The sequence below is a fragment of the Lichenostomus cassidix genome, chromosome W (genome assembly GCF_008360975.1).
Source record: "Lichenostomus cassidix isolate B80296 chromosome W, HeHo_3.0, whole genome shotgun sequence".
NCBI classification, from domain to species: Eukaryota; Metazoa; Chordata; class Aves; order Passeriformes; family Meliphagidae; genus Lichenostomus; species Lichenostomus cassidix.
Genome location: NC_139510.1, coordinates 3,705,568 through 3,725,663, shown reverse-complemented (window position 1 = coordinate 3,725,663; position 20,096 = coordinate 3,705,568). Strand labels below are relative to the sequence as shown.

The 20,096-nt window shown below is 48.6% G+C and overlaps 1 protein-coding gene and 1 long non-coding RNA gene across 4 annotated transcripts in view; one reads left to right on the top strand and one right to left on the bottom strand.

Moving 5' to 3' along the window:
- LOC146425329 (uncharacterized) overlaps positions 1-20,096 on the top strand; it is a 440,420-nt gene that overhangs the window by 293,186 nt on the left and 127,138 nt on the right. The window lies entirely within an intron of this gene.
- Positions 1-20,096, bottom strand: part of LOC146425331 (CBP80/20-dependent translation initiation factor-like) — a 365,952-nt gene that overhangs the window by 264,595 nt on the left and 81,261 nt on the right. For all 3 annotated transcript variants that reach the window (XM_085041609.1, XM_085041610.1, XM_085041611.1), the window contains 2 exons: positions 6,204-6,277; positions 5,195-5,299 (listed from right to left, as the gene is read on the bottom strand). In XM_085041609.1, the coding sequence (XP_084897735.1) occupies positions 5,195-5,299; positions 6,204-6,277 (179 nt within the window). The remainder of the gene's footprint in view (positions 1-5,194; positions 5,300-6,203; positions 6,278-20,096) is intronic.

Here is a 20,096-nt window from a genome sequence, read left to right as displayed (position 1 = left end):
GATAGCCCGGTAGAACAGGTGTAGCAGTGTGGGTATCAGTGGTTCTGCTCTTTCCCCTGCCCCCTCTCCCTGCATTCCAGAGGTTTCTCCTTTGTTCTCCTTAGCTCTGTATGTTATTGGTTCTTTTGAATTATGCATCCTTCCCTATCAGAAGTCTATTGATGTGTACCCCTGTCCTTCTCCCCTCAGACTTTCCTGGGTTGGCTCTCTGGAGCTAACCCCTCTCCTTTTCCCTTCCCTTATAATCTCCTGCCACCATGTGCTCGTTGTCGCAGTCTCTGGGCTTTCAAAACCTCCACCCTTCCCGTTTCCTGTCCCCCTTTCGCCGTACCTGGACCCTCACTCGAAGATCCTAATAAATTCCCTGGAAGACCACAGACTGCATCCGTACATTTCTTCGATCCACCTTGTTTCCCGCTGAGCTTCTGTCCCCCGAGCCCCACGCTGCCCCTGCGTGCTCTGCGGCTCTGGCGCGGCCCGGCGCGCGTGTCACGGCGCAGCCGACTGCCTTTCTGTGTGGCGTTGGGGCTTTTGGCTGCCTTTCGGGGATGCAACGCCACAAACAGGTCTTACTAAAGATTCATTTTGTGACACGAGCCTGGCCGGACATTAGAAGGAAACTAGAAAAGATGGAGGAGTGGCAGGAAAGAGGGCTGAATGAGTATCTAAGGGAAGCCCAGAAAGTGTATGTGAGGAGAGATGAGGGCTGAATGGAAGCTAAAGCTAAGATAATGGTAGCCATAATGAGAGAAAATAACTCCTCTGAGGGTTTATGAAAGGATGAAAAAGAAAGCGGAGGGAGTAAGACCTCTATGCAGACAAGGCCAGAGAGACCAGTAAGGGGCACCTGTTTTTACTGTGGGAAGGAGGGACACTACAGAAAGGACTGTCCACAGAGGTAAATGTTGCAGTGTGCTAGCTGGATTTAGGGTATGCATATTAGCACAAGCTGTATATGGTTTATGTTCTAGAAATCTCTCCCTAGCTCAGTGGTATTATTGGTTCTCTGAGTTTAAACCCTCCTCTGCTGTAAACCTACTGGTTGTATCTCCTTTTCCCCCCCTTATCTCCTCCCCTCTGGCTTTCCCTGGTTGGCTCCTCAGAGCTAACCACCCCCCTTTTCCCTTCCCTTTTAAGCTCCTGCAAGGCTTTGCTTGAGCGTTCGTAGGTTCTGGTCCCTTGTACCTCACCATCCCCCGCTTCCTGCCCCTCCTTCTCTCCCCTCACCCCATGCCTGTGGAACCCTAATAAATCCCTTGGAACCACAGACTGCAAACCTACACTTTTTCATCGCCGCGCCTCTACAGCGACTTGTCCCCCGCAGCTCCACTGCTTGCCACAGCCAAGTGCACCCCTGGCATGTTTCGGCCCCGGATGGCCCCCCATCTGTGCAGCGTGGGGTGGCCACCCGTGAATCATGAAGCTGCACTGCCACAGGTAAAAGGATTTGCAAGTATTCAAGGAGGTACAAACAGAAGGTACAGAGGATTAAGGATGTCTTGTTGGTGCCTGAGGCAGGTTGTAATCTACTGGGGAGGGATTTCCAAATTCAATTGAAGATAGGTGTAGTCCCTGAAGAAGGAAGGATGGTAGCCAGGAACTACCAGGGCTGCTAACCTTTTACCAATTTTCTTAGGACTAGTAAGGTATAGTAAAGTGTTCTTTGGACTTGTAAGGACATTTTTGGGTTGGGTATAGCATCTGTCACAGTGAGTCAACTGCTCTACCGTAGGCTGCAACCCTACAGGTATGGAGAGGGGAGAAGTATCCTATACCGGACCGCTGATGATCCTTCTGTGGCTAAAAATGCTACCAGTCCCTTTATTTGGAGATGACCCAGGGATCTCTCCTTAGTACACATATTCATACAGATGAGTGCTTTGACCCATCTAAATTAGAGACCTCCACCGAAGATAGAAAGACCTATTGGATTGCTATGAATCTGGGAACGGTGGCACAACAGTTAAGAGAGGAGTGTCCAAAAGGGGAAGAGTGGGTATGTTCTGAACATAACTGTGAGAAATGTCCTCTCACTACTTAAATTTTGAAAGAATTTATTCACCCATTTTCATAGAACAAACAAGGATAAGAGGCTTAGAATGGCTGTCTGCCGTTACACAAAGCAAAGTGCAGTGCTGGGTGCTTAACCTCCAATGGGAGGAAGCCAGAGGCACACCTTCTGGCTAGGGGATACAGTTTTTGTAACCCCCTAACCCCACCTCCTTCAGGTGCTCCGATGGGCTCGTGGTCTTCAGTCCTCATTGGCTCATCCTTTCTAGGGTCTTCTGATAGGTTAGCTGCTTGCCCATCTCTCCCCTTTCTTAACCATAACATTTAATTTAGCCACAACAAATTAACAATTAGGCATAACAAACCTATAGAGGTAACCATAACATTTATCAGTTAGCCCCAAAAAATTGTCGCTGTTGAGCCGCTAGCAGAGTAAGAAGACCCAGGTTCAAAGTGGCATCAAGAAGAAGGATTTATTATTTAATTCCATCTTATATAGACTTTTCAAAGGTTACCTGGATTGGTCAGTTCAAAGCCTCCCCCTAGGCCTGATTGGCCAGGCCTGAACTGTCCACATCCCGAGAAACTGTTTTTAATAACATCCAAACTTTATCTTTGTTTATAAAACACAGGAAGAAGAGAGAAAAGAGTTCCCACGGGAAAGGTCTGTGCTAGCCACAAAAAATCTATAGAGGTAACCATAACATATACACAACCATTAACAAATAACCATAACAAATTCCTCATAACCCTTTACGAAAGCCAACTCCATGACTTCAATTATAACAATAACCTTGGGGGAGGAATTATAGAGAGCAGGCAGCATTAAGAATCATGACTTAGAAGATATTTCCCTCGAGGCCCAGTTAATTCATGAATAAATGGAATTGAGAATGAATACAAAAGTCAAATGTCTTAAGAAAAAAAGGAAGAGGAGGGATTTTTTATAGATGAAGTCACGGAGTTGGCTTTCATAAAGGGTTATGAGGTATTTGTTATGGTTATTTGTTAATGGTTGTGTATATGTTATGGTTACCTCTGCTGATTTGTTATGACTAATTGTTAAATGTTATGGTTACCTCTATAGATTTGTTGTGGCTAACTGTTAAATCTCTATTGATTTGTTATGGCTAATTGTTAAATGTTATGGTTAAGAAAGGTGGGAGAAGTGGGTGTTAATTAGCATAAGGAGGGAGCAAGCAGCTAACCTATCAGAAGACCCTAGAAAGGACGAGCCAATAAGGACTGAAGACAACGAGCCAATCGGAGCACCTGAAGGAGGCGGGGTTAGGGGCTTATAAAAACTGTATCTCCTAGCTAGAAGGTGTGCCTCTGGCTTCCCCCCATCGGTGGCTAAGCGCTCAGCGCTGTTCCATCTACTTTGTGGAATGAGTTTTTCGTTTTGTCCCCTATTATCTTTTTTGTTAATAAATGTTTAAAATTTTACAACAGTGAGCTTTGTTTCTCATATTAGAGACCTTCCTGGAGAGCACGTGTATCCTCCCGCTGTAAAAGGGGAAGTGGGGAGGATTCTTTTTAATAGATTTCTCGGACGAAAATAAAGTGCCTAAGCAGCAAATACTATATCTGAGAACTGTTTATTATTAAAGAAAGTGTTCCTACCGAAGGTGGGATAGAAAAGGGAGCAGAGGGGGGGAAAGAGAGATGGAGAGAGAAATAGAAGACAGGGACAGCTTTACCGCTAGGACCCCGGGCGCCCTGTCGGCGTCAGCTCGGCAGATGGGGAGTGTGTGCCGCAAGCTGCGGTGAGCCTCCGCAGCTCTTGTCATCGGCTGGGAGCGATTTCCAAGCGGCTGTGTCAGTCTGGGCTCTGGCGTTGGAGAATGACGGTTACGGGCTGGCTGCTGCGGGCTGTTGCCGGGCAACGCGGGAAACATGGTCGCGGCGACTGCTCCGTCGGGGAAACAGCGGAGCACTAGGTTGTCGCAGCGACGAGTTGCCTTAGGGAAACGGCGAAGCAGGGCAGATGGACAGGTGCGGACAGGGAAGCAGGACCGCAGAGAGGAAAAGGCGAGGGGGGCCAAGCTGACTCTCCAGGTGAGCCTCCACTCCCTCCAAGAAACCCAAAGAAAAAATGGCCCCCGTTGTGGCCCAGTTGCTTTTATGTGCTAAGACTCCTCCCATAGCCCGATTTTTCCGAGCATTTTTTCCCGGCCATCTGGGAGCCTGCCCCGATGACAAAGAGCGGGGGTTGTTGCTTGCAGCCCAATCGCGGAAGCTTTCTCTCCCCTGATTGGCTGTCAGGCGAAGTCTCCCTGGGGACAGGGCTCCTCTCCATTTTCTGCCTCCTTAACACGTGACACGCATTAAGGCTCCCAGCACATGCACAGCCCCTATAGTAATTTTTCTGAAACACGGGACTCTTTTAACATAAGCACCTCAATATACCAGCAACATAGTATAAAGTATAGATCCATAAACATTAAGTGCTAGCTGCTATGCTTAACCTCAACTGCTTCTGCAAAGATAAAAGTGGTTTCATAAGCCGAAGAGGCCTAACCCTGGAAGGCGTTAGGATGATAAGAAAGGAATGCGAGCTAGTAGGCATAACTAACCACTTTTTTGCAAAACAAAGACTTAGACGCCCCCATTCAGTGGGCTAAGCTATAAGGGAGGAGCAGGCTGACTGCTGTAGGGGAAGGAAGCTACTTTAGTGACAAACGAGAAAAGAGCCATCACAAAAGAGTAGGAAAACATAATTTCTATATGTAATGGGAAATAGGAACATAATACACAATTATAGGTGAAGTATAACTAACACCAAAGTGTTTAATAGTAAAATTAAGTGTGTGTATTAGCAAATAAGTGTGGAATAAATGTATAGCATGCTATGTCTATAACTTTAAGATAAGGAACCTACAAGTTATGTAAGAACCCAACCCTTAAAGATTGCACCTATAGATAAATGAATGAAAGTAGGGCGGATGCTGAATTTGTAAACTTATAAATAACCTTTGCAAAATGAGCATGGCGGGCATGCACATGGAGGTGCTAAGCCCTGCATGCTCCCCGCCTGGGCCAATAAAGGTGTGCTTTTCTTTACAGTACCTCACTGTGGAGTAGATTCCTTTGAATCATTTCACCTCATGTATAACATATGTTGAGGCATAAATAAAAATCAAATTGGTCCCTCTCAGCACAGTATTGCACACACAGCACTCACCCTTCTCTGTCTACGTGAGGCAATTGGTGTTTGGAGGTGTTTTGCAGCTTCTTGTGAATTTGGGTAAAATCTAGTTTTTCAGGCTTCAAGTCCCATGTTGCACCACTAGGAAAGAAAAACAGGAAAAAAACAAAGAAAGTCCACTACTAACTAAACACCACTGAACTGAAGACCAGAGGGCACATCAGAGCCTACAGGCAAGGAAACCTGGTATTTCTCGAGGCACCACTCCCTGCTGCAGAACACATGGATACAGGCCTCCAACCTTCATACTTCTGCATCTCCTTTCTTTTCATTTTTTCTCTTTTGTTTTTGAGATGCTGAGCTCCTGTTGCTTGATCTAAACCCCTAGTTTTGATATATGATGCAGCATGATCCAGCACACACCTTGCAAGCTATACTTGCTCTCTGTATAAAGGGGGTATCGCAACAGGTAGTGGTCTGGTCCATGCAATGGAGATGTTCTCTCTGGTCCTGCACAACCTGCTCCAATGGCCTGGAGTAAGTGCCAGGTGGGAAATCAACCCCTGCAGACACTTTCAGTGCTCCAGGCACAGAGATGTATAAAACTGGACAGAAAGCATATCTCACTGCTTTCTCCATGTTGAAGCAGGAATTGAAGAGCTCTTTCCAGTAGCTGCAAAGCCAACTCATGATCGCACCTCCAATTAATGGAAGAAGAGTAAAAACCTGGAGCAGTAGCTCAGAGCCGCCTCAAGTCTTGCCTGTGCAGCTCTTGGATGATTACAAGTAATTGTATCAGTACCAGTTTCAGATGTTTGGACTGCAAAACCATCCAGAGGCTTCTCCAAAGCACATAGGATGCTTTAAGTAGATTGATTGTGCTTAGTGCTGCAGGTTAAATTGGGATGAAGAGGAGGAGGAGCAATGATGTGAGTGCTGGCAGGGTACTCACTGGCACCTGGGTACTGGCAGGATATATATGCAGGCAAAGGCTAAGAGAGGCCACAGTCCATTTCTCTCTTAAAGCATTTTAAAACTGGCTTACCTGAAGGAGTCAAAGGTGTTAGCAGCCCAGATGTCTGTGCCCAGCATGTCAAGGGAGCTCTCCTTGTTGCCATTCTAGGAGAGAGGGAAAGGTGGTTACTCGCCAGAAGGCACAAAGTGCTATCCAAACCACGACACAGCCTGGCACAGCCTCTCCCACTGCCAGCCGCTGAAGTGTTCCAGCTCTGCATGTGGGCTCCTCCACTCCTATGTGAATCCACGCTCACTGCAATGCAAAGTCCCCTCGTCCACTGCAAAAGTGCACCATGAATGCAAGGAGTTACACAGTTTCAGCCTTGGGGACACAAAGCTGTGGACAACACAGAGCAGACAATTTATAGGCTCAGCTCTGACTCCAGCCCTGTCCTCCTGCCCCACTGTCCACAACCTTCAAGACCCACGAAGGACCAGTGGGCGCAATGACATTCCAGTCATGAAGACACTCAGCTTCAGTCACAGACCAGTTGAAGTGGGACGGAACCTCTGAAGCTCATTTTGTCCAACCCTCCTGCTCAAGCAGAGCCACCTAATATAGAATAGTTTGAGTTGGAAGGGACCTTTAAAGGTCACCTAGTCAAATCAGGTGCCCAAGACCACATCCAGATGGCTTTTGAATATCTCTAAGGATGGAGATACTCTTTACCAGCAGCTATCAGAGCCTGCTATCATCAATAAGGATGGGGAAAGTCATCCTTTTTCTTCAAGGAGTCATGGTGTCATGACTTTTCCTTGCTCTAAAAACAGGCAGGGAACATTGAAATCCTGCACTGTGCCACCTCTGCCATGCACACCAGCAAATGGGTTCACATGGTTATTCTGGTACACATTCCACCAACACTAAGGTGAAGACCTTACACTCATCCTTCAAGGCCTCTTTACAGTCATCAGCCCTCACATATCCTCCCTGCAGAAAGAGGGCTGCCCTCTCTACCCTTTACAGGGGAAGAAGTAAAGCAGGTTGAATTTTACAATTCAAGACCATTCAAGAAATCGAATTACTCAGACTGACATGGGATGGACACGTAAATGCATCACAAATAGGGAATCCCATATTACTAATTTCCCCCCCAGATTTCTTATTTTCAGATTATTCATAATCGTGAACACATTCAGATTATTGAAGTACTTCAGCCCAAATAGTCCCACTCTGGTGAAACACATGCTGGAGAAGGTGGCTTCCATATACTCCCCATTGCATAATTTCTATAATTTAAAAATATTATTAATAATAACCAAGACACTAAAAACTCATAAAAATGTGACTCTTAATGAAGTCCCCGACCTCAATCTGCCCATAAAGTGAGGAATCTTTTCCCAACGAGCAGGATGCACATCCTCAGTGCACACTACAGATGGTCACACTTTGCAGACATTCCCAGTACAATCAATTTAGACACCAGATACTCCAAACAAAGCTATAGTGCTCCCCTTTTTTTGGTCTCCTCAGAGGGTTTTATGGACTATGATTTTGTCGGAGACTGAAATGTTATAATTTATGGCTTGAACATCTTCATTAAAGACTTTTGCCTATTATAGCAAAACTGTACAAAAGCTGCAGAGAAAACCACCAAAACCCTAAATGGGGCTGAAAAAGGAGTGGTCAAATAGATAACCCAAATCTATTTGCACTTCAACCATCCTTATTTCTTTGATCTTTTGCACCTTCCACCAGCACGGCGCCTGTCCAGGGCTGAAGGCTGTTAACAGTTCTGGCCTTGTGTATTCCCTTAATTTTATCAAGACAAAAGGGGGCAAAAGATTCCTTTTGAAGACAAGCACAAGAAATCGCTGAATAATATTAATGACTTAGGAGAAATAATTTGTATAACTACTCCTATCCTGGGGAATATGATTAATATTCATTAATTTTACCTATAACACTGTGTCTTTGGAGGTACTGAGGTGTGTGTTTGGCGGAGAGAATTCCCCACACATCCGGTGCACTGAATAAAGCAAATACCCACTTCTCTGACTTGGTTTCTGAAGTGTCTCCAGGCTCGATTGGGGTGAATCAAACTGGCACCCCAGATGGGACCCTGACTCTGCTCGGCTGCCAGATCCAGGGGTAAGCAGACCTCCCAGTTGCAACCCTGAAATTTCAGGGGGAGTTCAGCCGTCCTTTGGCTCACGGCGGGAGTAGACCAAGGACCATCTGCACCAAATTAAGGTATTTGCTACTTTTACAAAAACAGAAATGCCTGCAGGTCCGGGGTACTAGTCCCCGAGGGTGGGTTGAGATTGGGTCTCCCAAAATTAGTCCTGGGCAAGGGGTTGGACCCCCCTATAGTGAAAGGTACCTTTAAGGGGTTGGACCCCCAGGGTTGGACCCCACTGTACTGCACCATCATACTGCGATTTTTGTTCTGTCTCGTTATTTTGTTACTGTGTTACTGTGTTGTTATTTTGTTACTGTGTGAGTGTGAATGAATGAGATGTGTCTCTGACATGAAGCAATAGTGGAGCTCTATCTGCGTTTCTGTTCTCTGGCAACAGAAACAGCCAGAGAAAAGCGAAGCAACTGGCAAAGAGTGAATGAGTATAAATCATATATAAACTATTGGTTTTTAGTATCTGGAGGGGGGCAGATTGTATTATTGAAGGGAAAGATTTTAGCTACTGAATTGAGAACGCCCAGACCCCAACACCTTTCTAATATTGCTCCATTTGATTTTGCTTTTGAAATCCTGTGTTTTGTGTGTGGAAACAGTTGTGAAACTTAGACTTAGTGCACTTGTATTAATTGTGAGAGGAAGTGATATTGTCTGTTTGCTCAAGCGCTTTTGAAATTTTTTAATGTGTGTGTATATACTATGTGTGCAAAATTTTACCTGTGTTAATTTGTATTTTTGCTGGCATATAAATTTATGCGGGGAAGCTTGCAAGATAAAAATAACTAGTTGGATCTTATAAGTACCTCTTTGGAACTCCTGTGTGTAGCTGCTGAAATATGGTTGTATAGAATGTTGTAGTAGAAAGAGCATGCAAGTAAATAGAGTAAAAGAAAAAAGGAAAAAGAAGGAAGAGAGGAGAAAGAAAAAGGATTGAGATGTTTTTCAGCACCCTCCCCCATCTTGCCCTCCAATTTTGGCAGCTGACCCAGGGCCAGCTGCAGTCCCCTGTATCCTCCGCTTTCAGAGTGGCAGGAGCGAGTGCAGAGATTCAGGGCTGGGAGCATGGGCTGTGGGCCTGTGGGGAGGTTGCAGAGCCCAGCTGGAGCTGTGGGACAGCTGTGGGCTCAGCACCAGGCAGTCCCTGACCCTGCCACCCCCTGGGGCAGGGCGGCTGTGGCCTCTCGGCCTCCGTGAGGCTGCAGGACACCCTGGTCACCTGTGGTGCTGCTAGCCGTGTCTGCTAGGAGCGCTGGAGGGGGCAGGACTGCATTTGGATACTGCAGAAGGAATGTCTAGAAAATGTGGGTTGTCTGTTAAGAGTTTTGTTTGGGTCACCGGAATGACTTTGTGGGAGAATGAGCACCCCCAGGCAGTAGTGGGGGTGGGGGCTGGAGGAAGGGCAGAATAAGCCCCTGAATGAACTGGTTAGAAAGATACAGCAAATGTATGTAAGAAAAGATAAGGAAAATGCAAAGGCAAAAATGATGCCAAAGGTATTACAGCCCCAAAAGAATAAACTGCAGGGCCACTGGGACAGAGGAGACAGGGTCAGCCACCAGGACGTGGCAAAGGCATTGCCTCCTCAGCAGGAGAAAGCCGATCAGAGCAGCGGCTGATAAGTGATCAGAGTGCTATCTGCAGAGCAGAGAGACACTGAAAGCAGGAATGTCTGTAGAAACAACTAAATCCTCAGGGGGAAGTAGTCCAGCAATTAATAGAAATGAATTGTTAAGGATGTCAGGAGCTCCCATTATACCAGGGATGCCCCACACAGGAGCCCTTGATAACTTTTAAGGTGGGCCTATATCAAGAGGGGATGTGAAGGCTCTTGATTCACTTTGAATTTTATCCCCAAGAGAGAAAATTGTCAACAAAATCTTCAAATATTCAAGGGGCGAGTGGAAAAGATGAAGTGTGCTCCTTATTCAGCCACTATTGTTAGATGTGGGGAATAAGTTTTAAATGCATGAATTTCTGTTTGTTCTTAATTGTAATTGTAATTTACTAGAAAGAAATTTGATGGCTAAAATGGGAATACACATTAATATTGTGAAGAACTACAAAAGCTAACACTGTGGTATCTTTGCCTGAGATGTTGTGCTGAAATAAACCCAAAAGTGTGGGCTGCCTCAAGGAAAATGGTATGATAGATAATGAAAATAAATCAATAGTAATAGTATAATTGGCTATTCTCTATTTAAAGTCACTACTAAAATGTTATTGTGCTTAAAATACAAGTGCATGGTGAATTCAAAATTCTTTTGGTGGTGTACACGAGGATTTGGAGTTTTGTTTTTTTTAAAAAAACAAAACAAAACAAAAACTCCCAAAGTTCCATGTGTAAGAACCCTCAGAAACTTAATTTGTATAAAGGATATACAAAATTTTGTAATTAACTATTTCAGAGTTAAAGTCTCCTGCCTGGGTTACTCTGAGTGGTTGGGTTTTTTTATGAACAAAGTTTTGCTCAAGTGCTTCTAAGTTCTTTGGCCTTCAAGCAGCCAGACAAATTGCCTTAGAGGAAATGCAAATTAACTGCTGAGGAGAAGAAATTTAGAACTGCTGAGGGGAAGGTGTGGACAAGGTGTGTCTCTCAGCCACTGTGCAGGCTGTTCAGGCAGCCAAGAGCATGACAATGTGTGCCCAGTTCAAGTCCCCGAGGGGGTTCAGTCCTCTCTGCATGGTTTGTTGTCATGAAAAGCCAGAATTGGCAGGTTAAAATCCTGAGGCAAATTCTGTAAAGTATACTGTTAGTTTGCAAGTAGCTTTTGCAGAAACTGTTGTTCTCCCATGCTTTGGGAATTTGGCAGTCGCTTTTGGAGAACACGGTGGCCTGTTGCTAATTTTTGTAAGTTCCCAGATCCAGTGGCTAGAGGCCATTAATTGTCTCAGAATGTAGCCAGAGGCTGGCCACATTATCTGCAAAGTTGTGCAGCCAGGGCTCTGATGGTAAATGAGGCCCGAGGGCTGACAATAGGAAGATACCTGATAAGTTTCACACCAAGATGAAGATTTATTGACTCAAGGAGCATCTGGGTAGATGACCAGCGCAGTTATTGTACTGTGAATCTTGTTTATTAAAACAAGAGGATTTAGAACTGAAAAACGAGGGAGTTTGACTCAGCCGCCTTGAGGGGGTTGAGGAGAACCCATGACTGCAGTGCATTCAGGTGATAGATTTCCAGACCCGGGCTAGGGAAGATTTGCAGGGCACTCCCTGTCCTGGGGGAGAGATGTGTTTGTTGGTGGGTCTTCAAGGGTAGTAGAAGAGTAACAATTTGAAAGATACACTATCATTAAGGAAAGAGAATTAAAAGAAGTGGGACATTGCCTCTCACATGGTCAGCTCAAACACCAGAGCTGTAGGTGCTTGTGAGAGCCTGCGAACTATATCGGAGAAGGATACTGAATATTTTTACTAATTCTAAATATGCATATGGAGTGATACATGCATTTGGGAAATTATGGGATGAATGGTTTATTAACCTGCAGGGGAAAAACATTAGCTCATGAGAACTTAATTTCTCACCTATTGGAGGTGGTGAATTTACCAAAAAGGATGGCAAAAATACATGTTAGGGGACACCAGGTGGGGTGCTCAGAGGAAGCAATAGGTAACTGACTGGCTGATGAAGAAGCTCAGAAAGCTGCACTGCTGCCAGAAACCTCTAAGATCCTCTCTTTGCTCCCAGTAGCTCCACCACTGCCAGACGAACTGTATTTTCCACCAGAGAAGCTGGAGATAATTTAAAGGAGTGGGGCAGAGGAAAGAGAGGATAATTGGCTTACAAGGGATGGCAGGCAGTGGATGCCAGCTCTGGCCTTGCAAGTGTTGGGGAAGCTCCATGAGGAGAGTCATTGGAGCTCTTGAAGATTGGCAGAGGCCTTCCTCAGAGTGTATGCTACTGTGGGTCTTTTTAATTTGACAAATTGAGCTATTGAGGGTTGTTTGATTTGTGCTAAAACAAATGACAGGGTTACAAAGAAAATTGCCAGGGGAGGGAAGCTGTGCGTCCCTTCCAAAGATGCTGGATGGATTTTACTGAAATGCCCTGAGTGTCAGGGTTTGGATATCTCCTGGTGGTGGTGTGTCAGCTGACAGGGGAGCCAGAAGCATTTGCAATTGCTTCAGCCACGACAAGATTGGGTGTTGGGGTATTTTTGGAACAAGTAATTCCTGGATGAGAGACTGTGGCAGCAGTGGACTCAGATAGAGGAACTTATTTTACAGGAAAAAATCCTTCAGGGGGTTATGGCTGCTTTGGGAGTACAGTGGAACCTCCATATCCCCTGGCACCCCCGGAGTTCAGGTAGGGGGAATGAATAGGAAAATGGGAAAGCACCTTTTGAAGCTGGTAATATAAACTAAGATGCCATGGCTATGGCTTTTGCCACTGGCTTTAGCAAAAATAAGGACCAGACCCAGGGGAAATATTCAATTATCTCCCTTTGGATTGATGTTTGGAATTCCTTACCCTTGTAGTTTTCAGCCTAGTGGGGGGGTAGAGATAATTGATGTATATTTAAAACAGTATGTGGCCAGGGTTCTGTCTCTTGTGAAATCTCTTCGATAGGAAGCTCAGCTGGCACAGACCCTGCCTTTGGACTTTGCTGTTCACAACATCCAACCAGGAGATTGGGTCCTAGTTAAGGCGTGGGAAGAAGCACCACTGGTGGCGAAGTGGAGTGGACCTTTCCAAGTGTTACCGACCACAGAAATAGCCGTCAAGATGGCCGAACATGAGTGGACCCATCACACTCAGGTCAAGGCCTCTAAAGCCCGAGAGATTTGGACATCTTAAATGGAGGAAAAGGACAGGAAGCCACGATTGATTCTCCGCAGGAGAGGACCGGAGCAGTAACCAGTGCATCGACATCAGGGGAAGCCCTGTGTGCCTAGCCACAAACCTTCTGCTAAAATAGTCTGTGTGGGTATCCCTCCTTTCGGAGCTCCAGTCAGTGGGGGGGGGGGATAATACTTGCTGTCTTTATGTTAAGTGGTTTCTGTGCCTTCACTCGCCACAAGTGGTGCAGAAGATAACATGAAGATTAGATTAGGTGACTAGATGTCCTAGGTTGCAATATAGATGTATTCTATTACCACCTCCACCAGCTGTTAGAGCAGGTGGGGCACTGGTTGTTATCTCCTGCTACGACTCACCCCTGATGACTGTTAATGAGCCATCAAGAACCCACTGCATGACTCATGGAATTACCTCATCCTATTGTGAGATGCTCCACCCAGGGGGGAAGAGCCAAGCATTCCCACCTGGATATAACCTGGGCTTTGAAACTACACAAGCCAGCCCTGTCTACTGGATTCCCAGAGGACAAGAGCTACCATTGGACCTTCAGGTGGAGGCCAGACCTTGCACAGGATTACTGCTTCAACCAAACTACTTCACTTAGACTGATACCATGTTACAACTAAATTATTAAGGTTCTTTGGAAATACCTCTACCTGAATTAAGGTGCAAATGAGAACATATGCCAGTCGATAGAATGGGTTTTATTTGAGAGTGTCTTGGATTAATGATAAAATTCTCTCTCCTCCGAGAGCGAAGAGCTCTGACACCCCCTCTTCCACTCACAACAGAATTTCTTAGATGGAAGTGAAGAAAAAACTATTTATTTAATAAAACCACGCAGAGTGCCCTGCAAGGCACAGAGGAAGGGGAAAACCAAGGGGGAAAAGAATTATTAAACTTGATTAAAATGTCCTTTTTTCTCAGACGTAGCTTCTCCCCTCTTCGCCCCCCTTGGGGGCTGGGCGGAGCTCCTCGAGAGCTCTGCTGTCCTCTGACTCCCTTGGGATTTTGGGCGACAAAGCAGATCGAAGAAAAGGGGTCTAAACGAAGAAAAAATGAAAAAAAAGAAAGAAAAAAAACGGGACAGAGCCCACTCTAAACAGCCGTCCCCGCGTGCCGTCTCTGCCGAGCGAAGAATCCTCCCTTCCTCCTTCTTGCTACCCCCGCAGAGAGCCTTGGGGAAAAAGTTTTCAAAACAACCCACATTTCTCTCTGTGGCTGAATGTAGTTAAAGTGACAGGACCACATTTTTTGAGCATATAAGCCAACGATAGGGAATAAAGGATTATCATAACATCACTCCAGGACATTCCACCCCTTATTCCATAGCATTGGCTTAAAGCTCACTCTAACATTTTTTAATTTTAAACATACATATATACATATATACGTGTATATATATATATGCACATAACTATGTACAAATAATGTCATTCAGTAAACGATGATATGTTGCCATCTCAACCTTACATGTGGCCCTCACTCAAAATTAAATCTCTTTGAGTGACACATTGTGTTTTTCCATCTTCTTGCATTATTCACCAAGTACACCCTGGTGTCTGAGCAAAGACAGCCCCACGGATGGATTTGTCTTTATGTGAGGCAGAATTAATCTAGACAATTTTCCTTAACAAGCCTCTGGCATGTACTGCTGGAACCTTGTCTCTATCTACTGTATGTAGAAGCTCAGATTGGGCAGGACCTGCTCGGTTGATGGACCCTCAGGTATTGACTAACCAGGTGGCCTCTGTTAAATGTTGCTCCCAATTCTTCTAAGTTCCCCCACCCAGTGCTTTTAGGGTGGTTTTTAACAGTCCATTATACCGTTCTACTTTGCCAGCAGCAGGTGTATGATAAGGAATGTGGTACACCCACTCAATGCCATGGTTTCTAGCTCAGTTGTTTATGAGGCTATTTCTAAAATGAGTTCTGTTATCTGACTCAATTCTCTCAGGAGTACTGTGCCTCCACAGGACTTGGTTTTCAAGGCCCACGATGGTGTTACGAGCAGTGGCATGAGGCACAGGGTAAGTTTCCAGCCACTCAGTGGTGGCTTCTACCATTGTGAGCACATAGCACTTGCCATGGTGGGTTTGAGACAGTGTGATGTAATCAATCTGCCAGGCCTCCCCATAATTGTATTTTGACCACCTTCCACCATACCACAGGGGTTTCACTCGCTTGGCTTGCTTGATGGCAGCACACGTTTCACAATCATGGATAACTTGAGAGATGCAATTCATGGTTAGATCTACCCCTCGGTCTCGTGCCCACTTATAGGTGGCATCTCTGCCCTGATGGCCTGAGGCATCATGGGCCTATCGAGCTAGGAATAAATCTCTCTTATGCTGCCAATCCAAGTCTACCTGGGACACCTTTATCTTTGCAGCCTGATCTACTTGTTCATTGTTTCGGTGCTCCTCACTGGCTCGGCTCTTGGGGACATGGGCGTCTACATGGCGGACCTTCACAGGTAGTTTCTCTGCCTGGCTAGCTGTGGGGGTGCGGCGGCCCGATGCTGCGGATCCCGAGTCCCCGAGGCCGGCGGTCGGCGTAATCCACGGGGACGCTGCTGAGGATGCCATCGCCTGGGACTCGGAGGAGGCCGGGCCGTAAACCGCTCTCTCCCTCCCCTGGAAAGTTTTTCCTAAGTTTATTGGTTTAAAGTTCGCTTCCCCGCCCCTATCACCGCCCCCGCTGCTTGCCCTCACTAGAATGTTCTGTTGCCGGGCTTCCCCCATGAGTTGCTTGTAATCCCCTCCCTACTTATATTTCATTTGCTCCCCCGCTTGTCCCTCATGTTGTCCCGGAGCCCCGTTGGCTCCGCCCCTGTTGTTCCTCCCCGGGAAACCCCGTATTTCCCCCTAAAAACCCCCTCCCTTTGTTCTCTCGGCGTGGCGTGGCTGCGACCCCAGCCCCGCCGGGCTCTGCACCCGGTAGCTGCGTGGACCGCCCCACCCGAGAGCCCCCAGTGTGCCTCCCCCGCGCCGCTTCTCCTTTAATAAACTGCACACTGGTGACTCTCAGCTCGTCGCACTCTCTTTATCACGGGAAGCGACCAGCAACTCCACGGCGTTCCTGCCCGGCAGGCACCCGCCTCCGCCGCGTGGTCCCTGCCGCTCCAAGGAGCGAGCCTGGGAACACTGAGGCTGACCGTGGCCGCCTCTGGGACAGAGCTGAACAGCCGGGAGGGCTGAGAGCTTGGGCCCAGGTGAGGCCTCCGAGGTCTCCCAAAGCCCCAGAAGCCATTAGGACTAAGGCGGCCGGACCCCTCCGGACCCTACAACTTCAAGTGGCGCCTTCAACGTGACCCTCCGAACCTGCCTTCGCTCCTTGGAAGGGAAGAGTGGAGATCCGTTGTTCCACCACCCGGCGAGTTGCAGCACCCTCCCTGGACTCCTTCGAGAGGTGCTCCTCGTCGGCACCGCCAGCCCCGTGAGCCCCGTGAACCGACCGCGCCGCTTTGTGTTCGGGTGAGTTGGTAGGGGAAGGGGTCCCCTAGCTTGCCCTCTTTTAATTTAATTTTTCGTTCAGATCGGTCGGGTGAGAGTTTGGTTCGGCTAACCTTTATCTCGGGTGGAAAAGATGGGGGTTAACCTAACCAAAGCGCAACGAGAATTTTATGTTTCCGTTAAAACCTCCCTCCGAGTAGCGAAATTTTCTTTTCCCTCCCCGCTCCTGAAACGCTTTGTTAAATTTATTTTTGCCGAGTTTCCCGATGTTTCTCCCCAAGATGCTAACTCCATCGAATTTTGGCGTGGGGTCCGCTCGCGCATGAACCACCTTATATCCCAAGGGGATAAGCGAGCGGACCAGTTTTTCGGGATTTTAACGCAGATTTTCCACGCTTTCCGTCCCTCCCTTCGGAGCGCGGGAGTCCCTGCTAGCCCTTCCCCGTCTGCCCGTTCCTCAACTAACCCTAGCCCCTGTCCTTCTCGAGGCGACCGCGGCGGCTCAGAACGTCCGCGGACGCGGAGTTCTCATCTAGTCTCCGGCGCCCCCACGGTCACTTCGTCCCCTGCCTGGGAGGGAGAACGAGAGACCCTCTCGGGCACCCCCGGTTCTGTCTCTCCTAACCCCTCTTCCCGGGTTGATTCGTCCCTGGTAGTCCCCCGCAATCCCCACCGTGTATCCTTTTGTCTCCCCGGAGAGCCACAAAGGAGCGGCGGCTGGCACCAAGATAGCGCCTGCCGCGTGGCTTCTCCATCCCCCATTCCTTCTCCCTATAATCCTCCCGTTCCCGCTGCTTCTTCGGCTTTCCTGCCGAGTCCCTTCCCTGATCCCTCCCCCTGGGCGGCCAATCCATCACCGTGCGGGCACACCCCCTCCCTCGGACCCTCCGCCCCTGCGCCCAACCCCTTTATCCCTACTCCGCCTACCTCCCCTTTCCCACCGAAACCCCACCTCTTCCTCGACTCCTCCCCGGAACCTTCGTCAGTCGCCCCTCCCTATGATCCGCCCCTTCCTAACCCCTCCCCGGAGGCGGGTCTTCCCGGTTCCCATGGCTACCCTTCTGGCGTCTGCCGGAAGGACGCCATCTTGGATCCCCTTTCCCACGATGACCGGAAGGAGGCCATCTTTGTTGGTCCTCCAACGGTCCCTGACCGGAAGGAGGCCATCTTGGATGGGTCCTCCGGCTTGGCTGGGAAAGGTTGTCACCTGGATCCGGAACCGGAGAGCCTCCAGGCCCCCTTCGCCGCACCAGTCCGCGTTTCGGGGCAACGCGATCACCCACGGTGGGAGCCCTTTGACAGGGCCGCGCTCAAAGACCTGGCCAAAACGCAAAAGGAGTTTGGCCGGGACTCGAACTATTTCAGAGCAGTCCTTCACGCCACTCTAACCGGCGTCCCTCTAGTTCCCTCCGACATTAAATTAGTGATGTCTTGTCTACTGTCCCCCGTTGAATACCAAGAGTGGGAGGACGAGTGGAAAAGGCAGATCAGGGGGCTAGAGCGACTGCTTCCTGAGCACGGCACTCCAAACGGCCCCACCTTCGAGTTGTTTTTGGGTGAGGGGGATTACTCTAAACCCCAGACACAAACCCGAGAGATACCCATAGACATTCTGGTGTCTCTCGCTGGTGCAGCGGAGAGGGTACTGCTTAGTATCCCTCCGGTGGATGCCCCTACCATCCCCTACTTGGAGATATTCCAAGGGCCTGACGAGGCCTTCCCCAGTTTTGTTGATAAACTCAAACAGGCCATCGATTGTCAGGTCCCCGACCACACCATCAGGGAGCAGCTGCTTGTGGACGGGGCGATCACCAGATCCAACACCATCTGTAAAGAAATCATATTGTCCCTGCCACATGACCCACGGCCGACCATCGCCCAGATGGTCAGTGCCTGTCGGCGCCTGGCTGCTGTCAAGGCGCTGAATGCTAACACCTCTCAGGCACTGGCCATCCGGAACACCTATGCCACCTGCAACCGGTGTGGCAAGCGAGGACACTACGCCGCAGACTGCCCCACACCGGTCGAAGAAATCTCCAAGTTTTCCCGTTCTCCTGCCCCTGCCCGCACCCAGCGTCCTTCCCCCATGTCCCTAACTGACCCTTCCTCGCTTCCACCCCCCTTCCCTGCTGGCCAGGGAAACTGAGAGCGCAGCGTGAGATGCCGGCCTCACGCTGCCAACAGCCACCGGCCAGCCTCGACCCCACGGATTTCCAGCAGGCGTGGGTCGACGATGACTGTATCATACCCGGATGTGACTCTTTTCTTGTTAGACTCAAATGTGACTTTCCTGACGCGCTTGTCTTTGCCATTTCAGATGCGGACGCCGGACCCAAAGGGATTGCCATCATCCCTTCCTTGATCAGAGTGGATGCAGAGGGGTTCTTTCCACTCCAGGTTGAAGTCGCCGACCCCCCTCTTATCCTCTCTAGGAATCAGGTCGTGGCCAGGATCAAGGTCATCCCGTTCCACGCTATCCTCACGGAACGACCGCTGGTTGCCTGGTCCGAGGCGGTTGGTAAGGACAGGCCAATGCTTACTTGTGGCCTTTCCCAGAAGGGAAGCAACATCTCCCTTACTGGCATGATTGACACTGGTGCGGATGTCACGGTCATCTCCTCGGCGAGTTGGCCGTCGGCATGGGCCAAGGAGCCTGTGGCTCAGTCATTGAAAGGTGTGGGAGGATATACTCCTGCGGAGCGGAGTTCCATCCCCGTTCTAATTGAAGGCCCCGAGGGTCGCATCGCCACCGTGCGGCCATTCATCATCAACTCGGGATTCAACCTGTGGGGGAGAGACACTATGTCCCAATGGGTGCCCGAGTCGAATTGGCTCCGGCTCGGGATTTTTGATTGGGGTCACTGGTGAGCGCCCGACCCAGCCATTGAATTGGCTCACTGATAAACCTGTCTGGGTCGGCCAGTGGCCGTTGCCCATCCAAAAATTAAGAGCGCTCGAGGAGCTCGTGGAAGAGCAACTGGAAAAGGGGCACATCGTGCCCTCGACCAGTCCATGGAACTCGCCCGTCTTCGTTATCAAGAAGGCGGGAGGGACCAAATGGAGGCTCCTCCATGACCTCAGGAAAATAAACGAAGTCATTGAGGACATGGGGCTTCTCCAACCCGGGTTACCATCGCCTTCAATGCTCCCGCGGGACTGGAAGATTGCAGTGGTGGACATCAAAGACTGCTTCTTCCAGATCCCCCTGCACCCAGACGATGCGCCCAGGTTTGCCTTTTCAGTTCCCTCCACCAACAGGGAACGCCCAATGCGCCGCTATCACTGGCAAGTGCTCCCGCAAGGGATGAAAAACTCCCCCACCATTTGCCAGTGGTATGTGGACAGCATTCTCGCACCAGTGCGAGAGGTCATGGGTGAGTCAATCATTGTCCATTATATGGCTGATGTATTGGTCTGTTCGCCAACCGAAGCCATCTTGCGGACAGCACTCTCTAGAGTCGTGGGGGCCCTAGAGAACGAAGGGTTTGAGATCCAACCCTCCAAGGTACAGGTGACGGCGCCG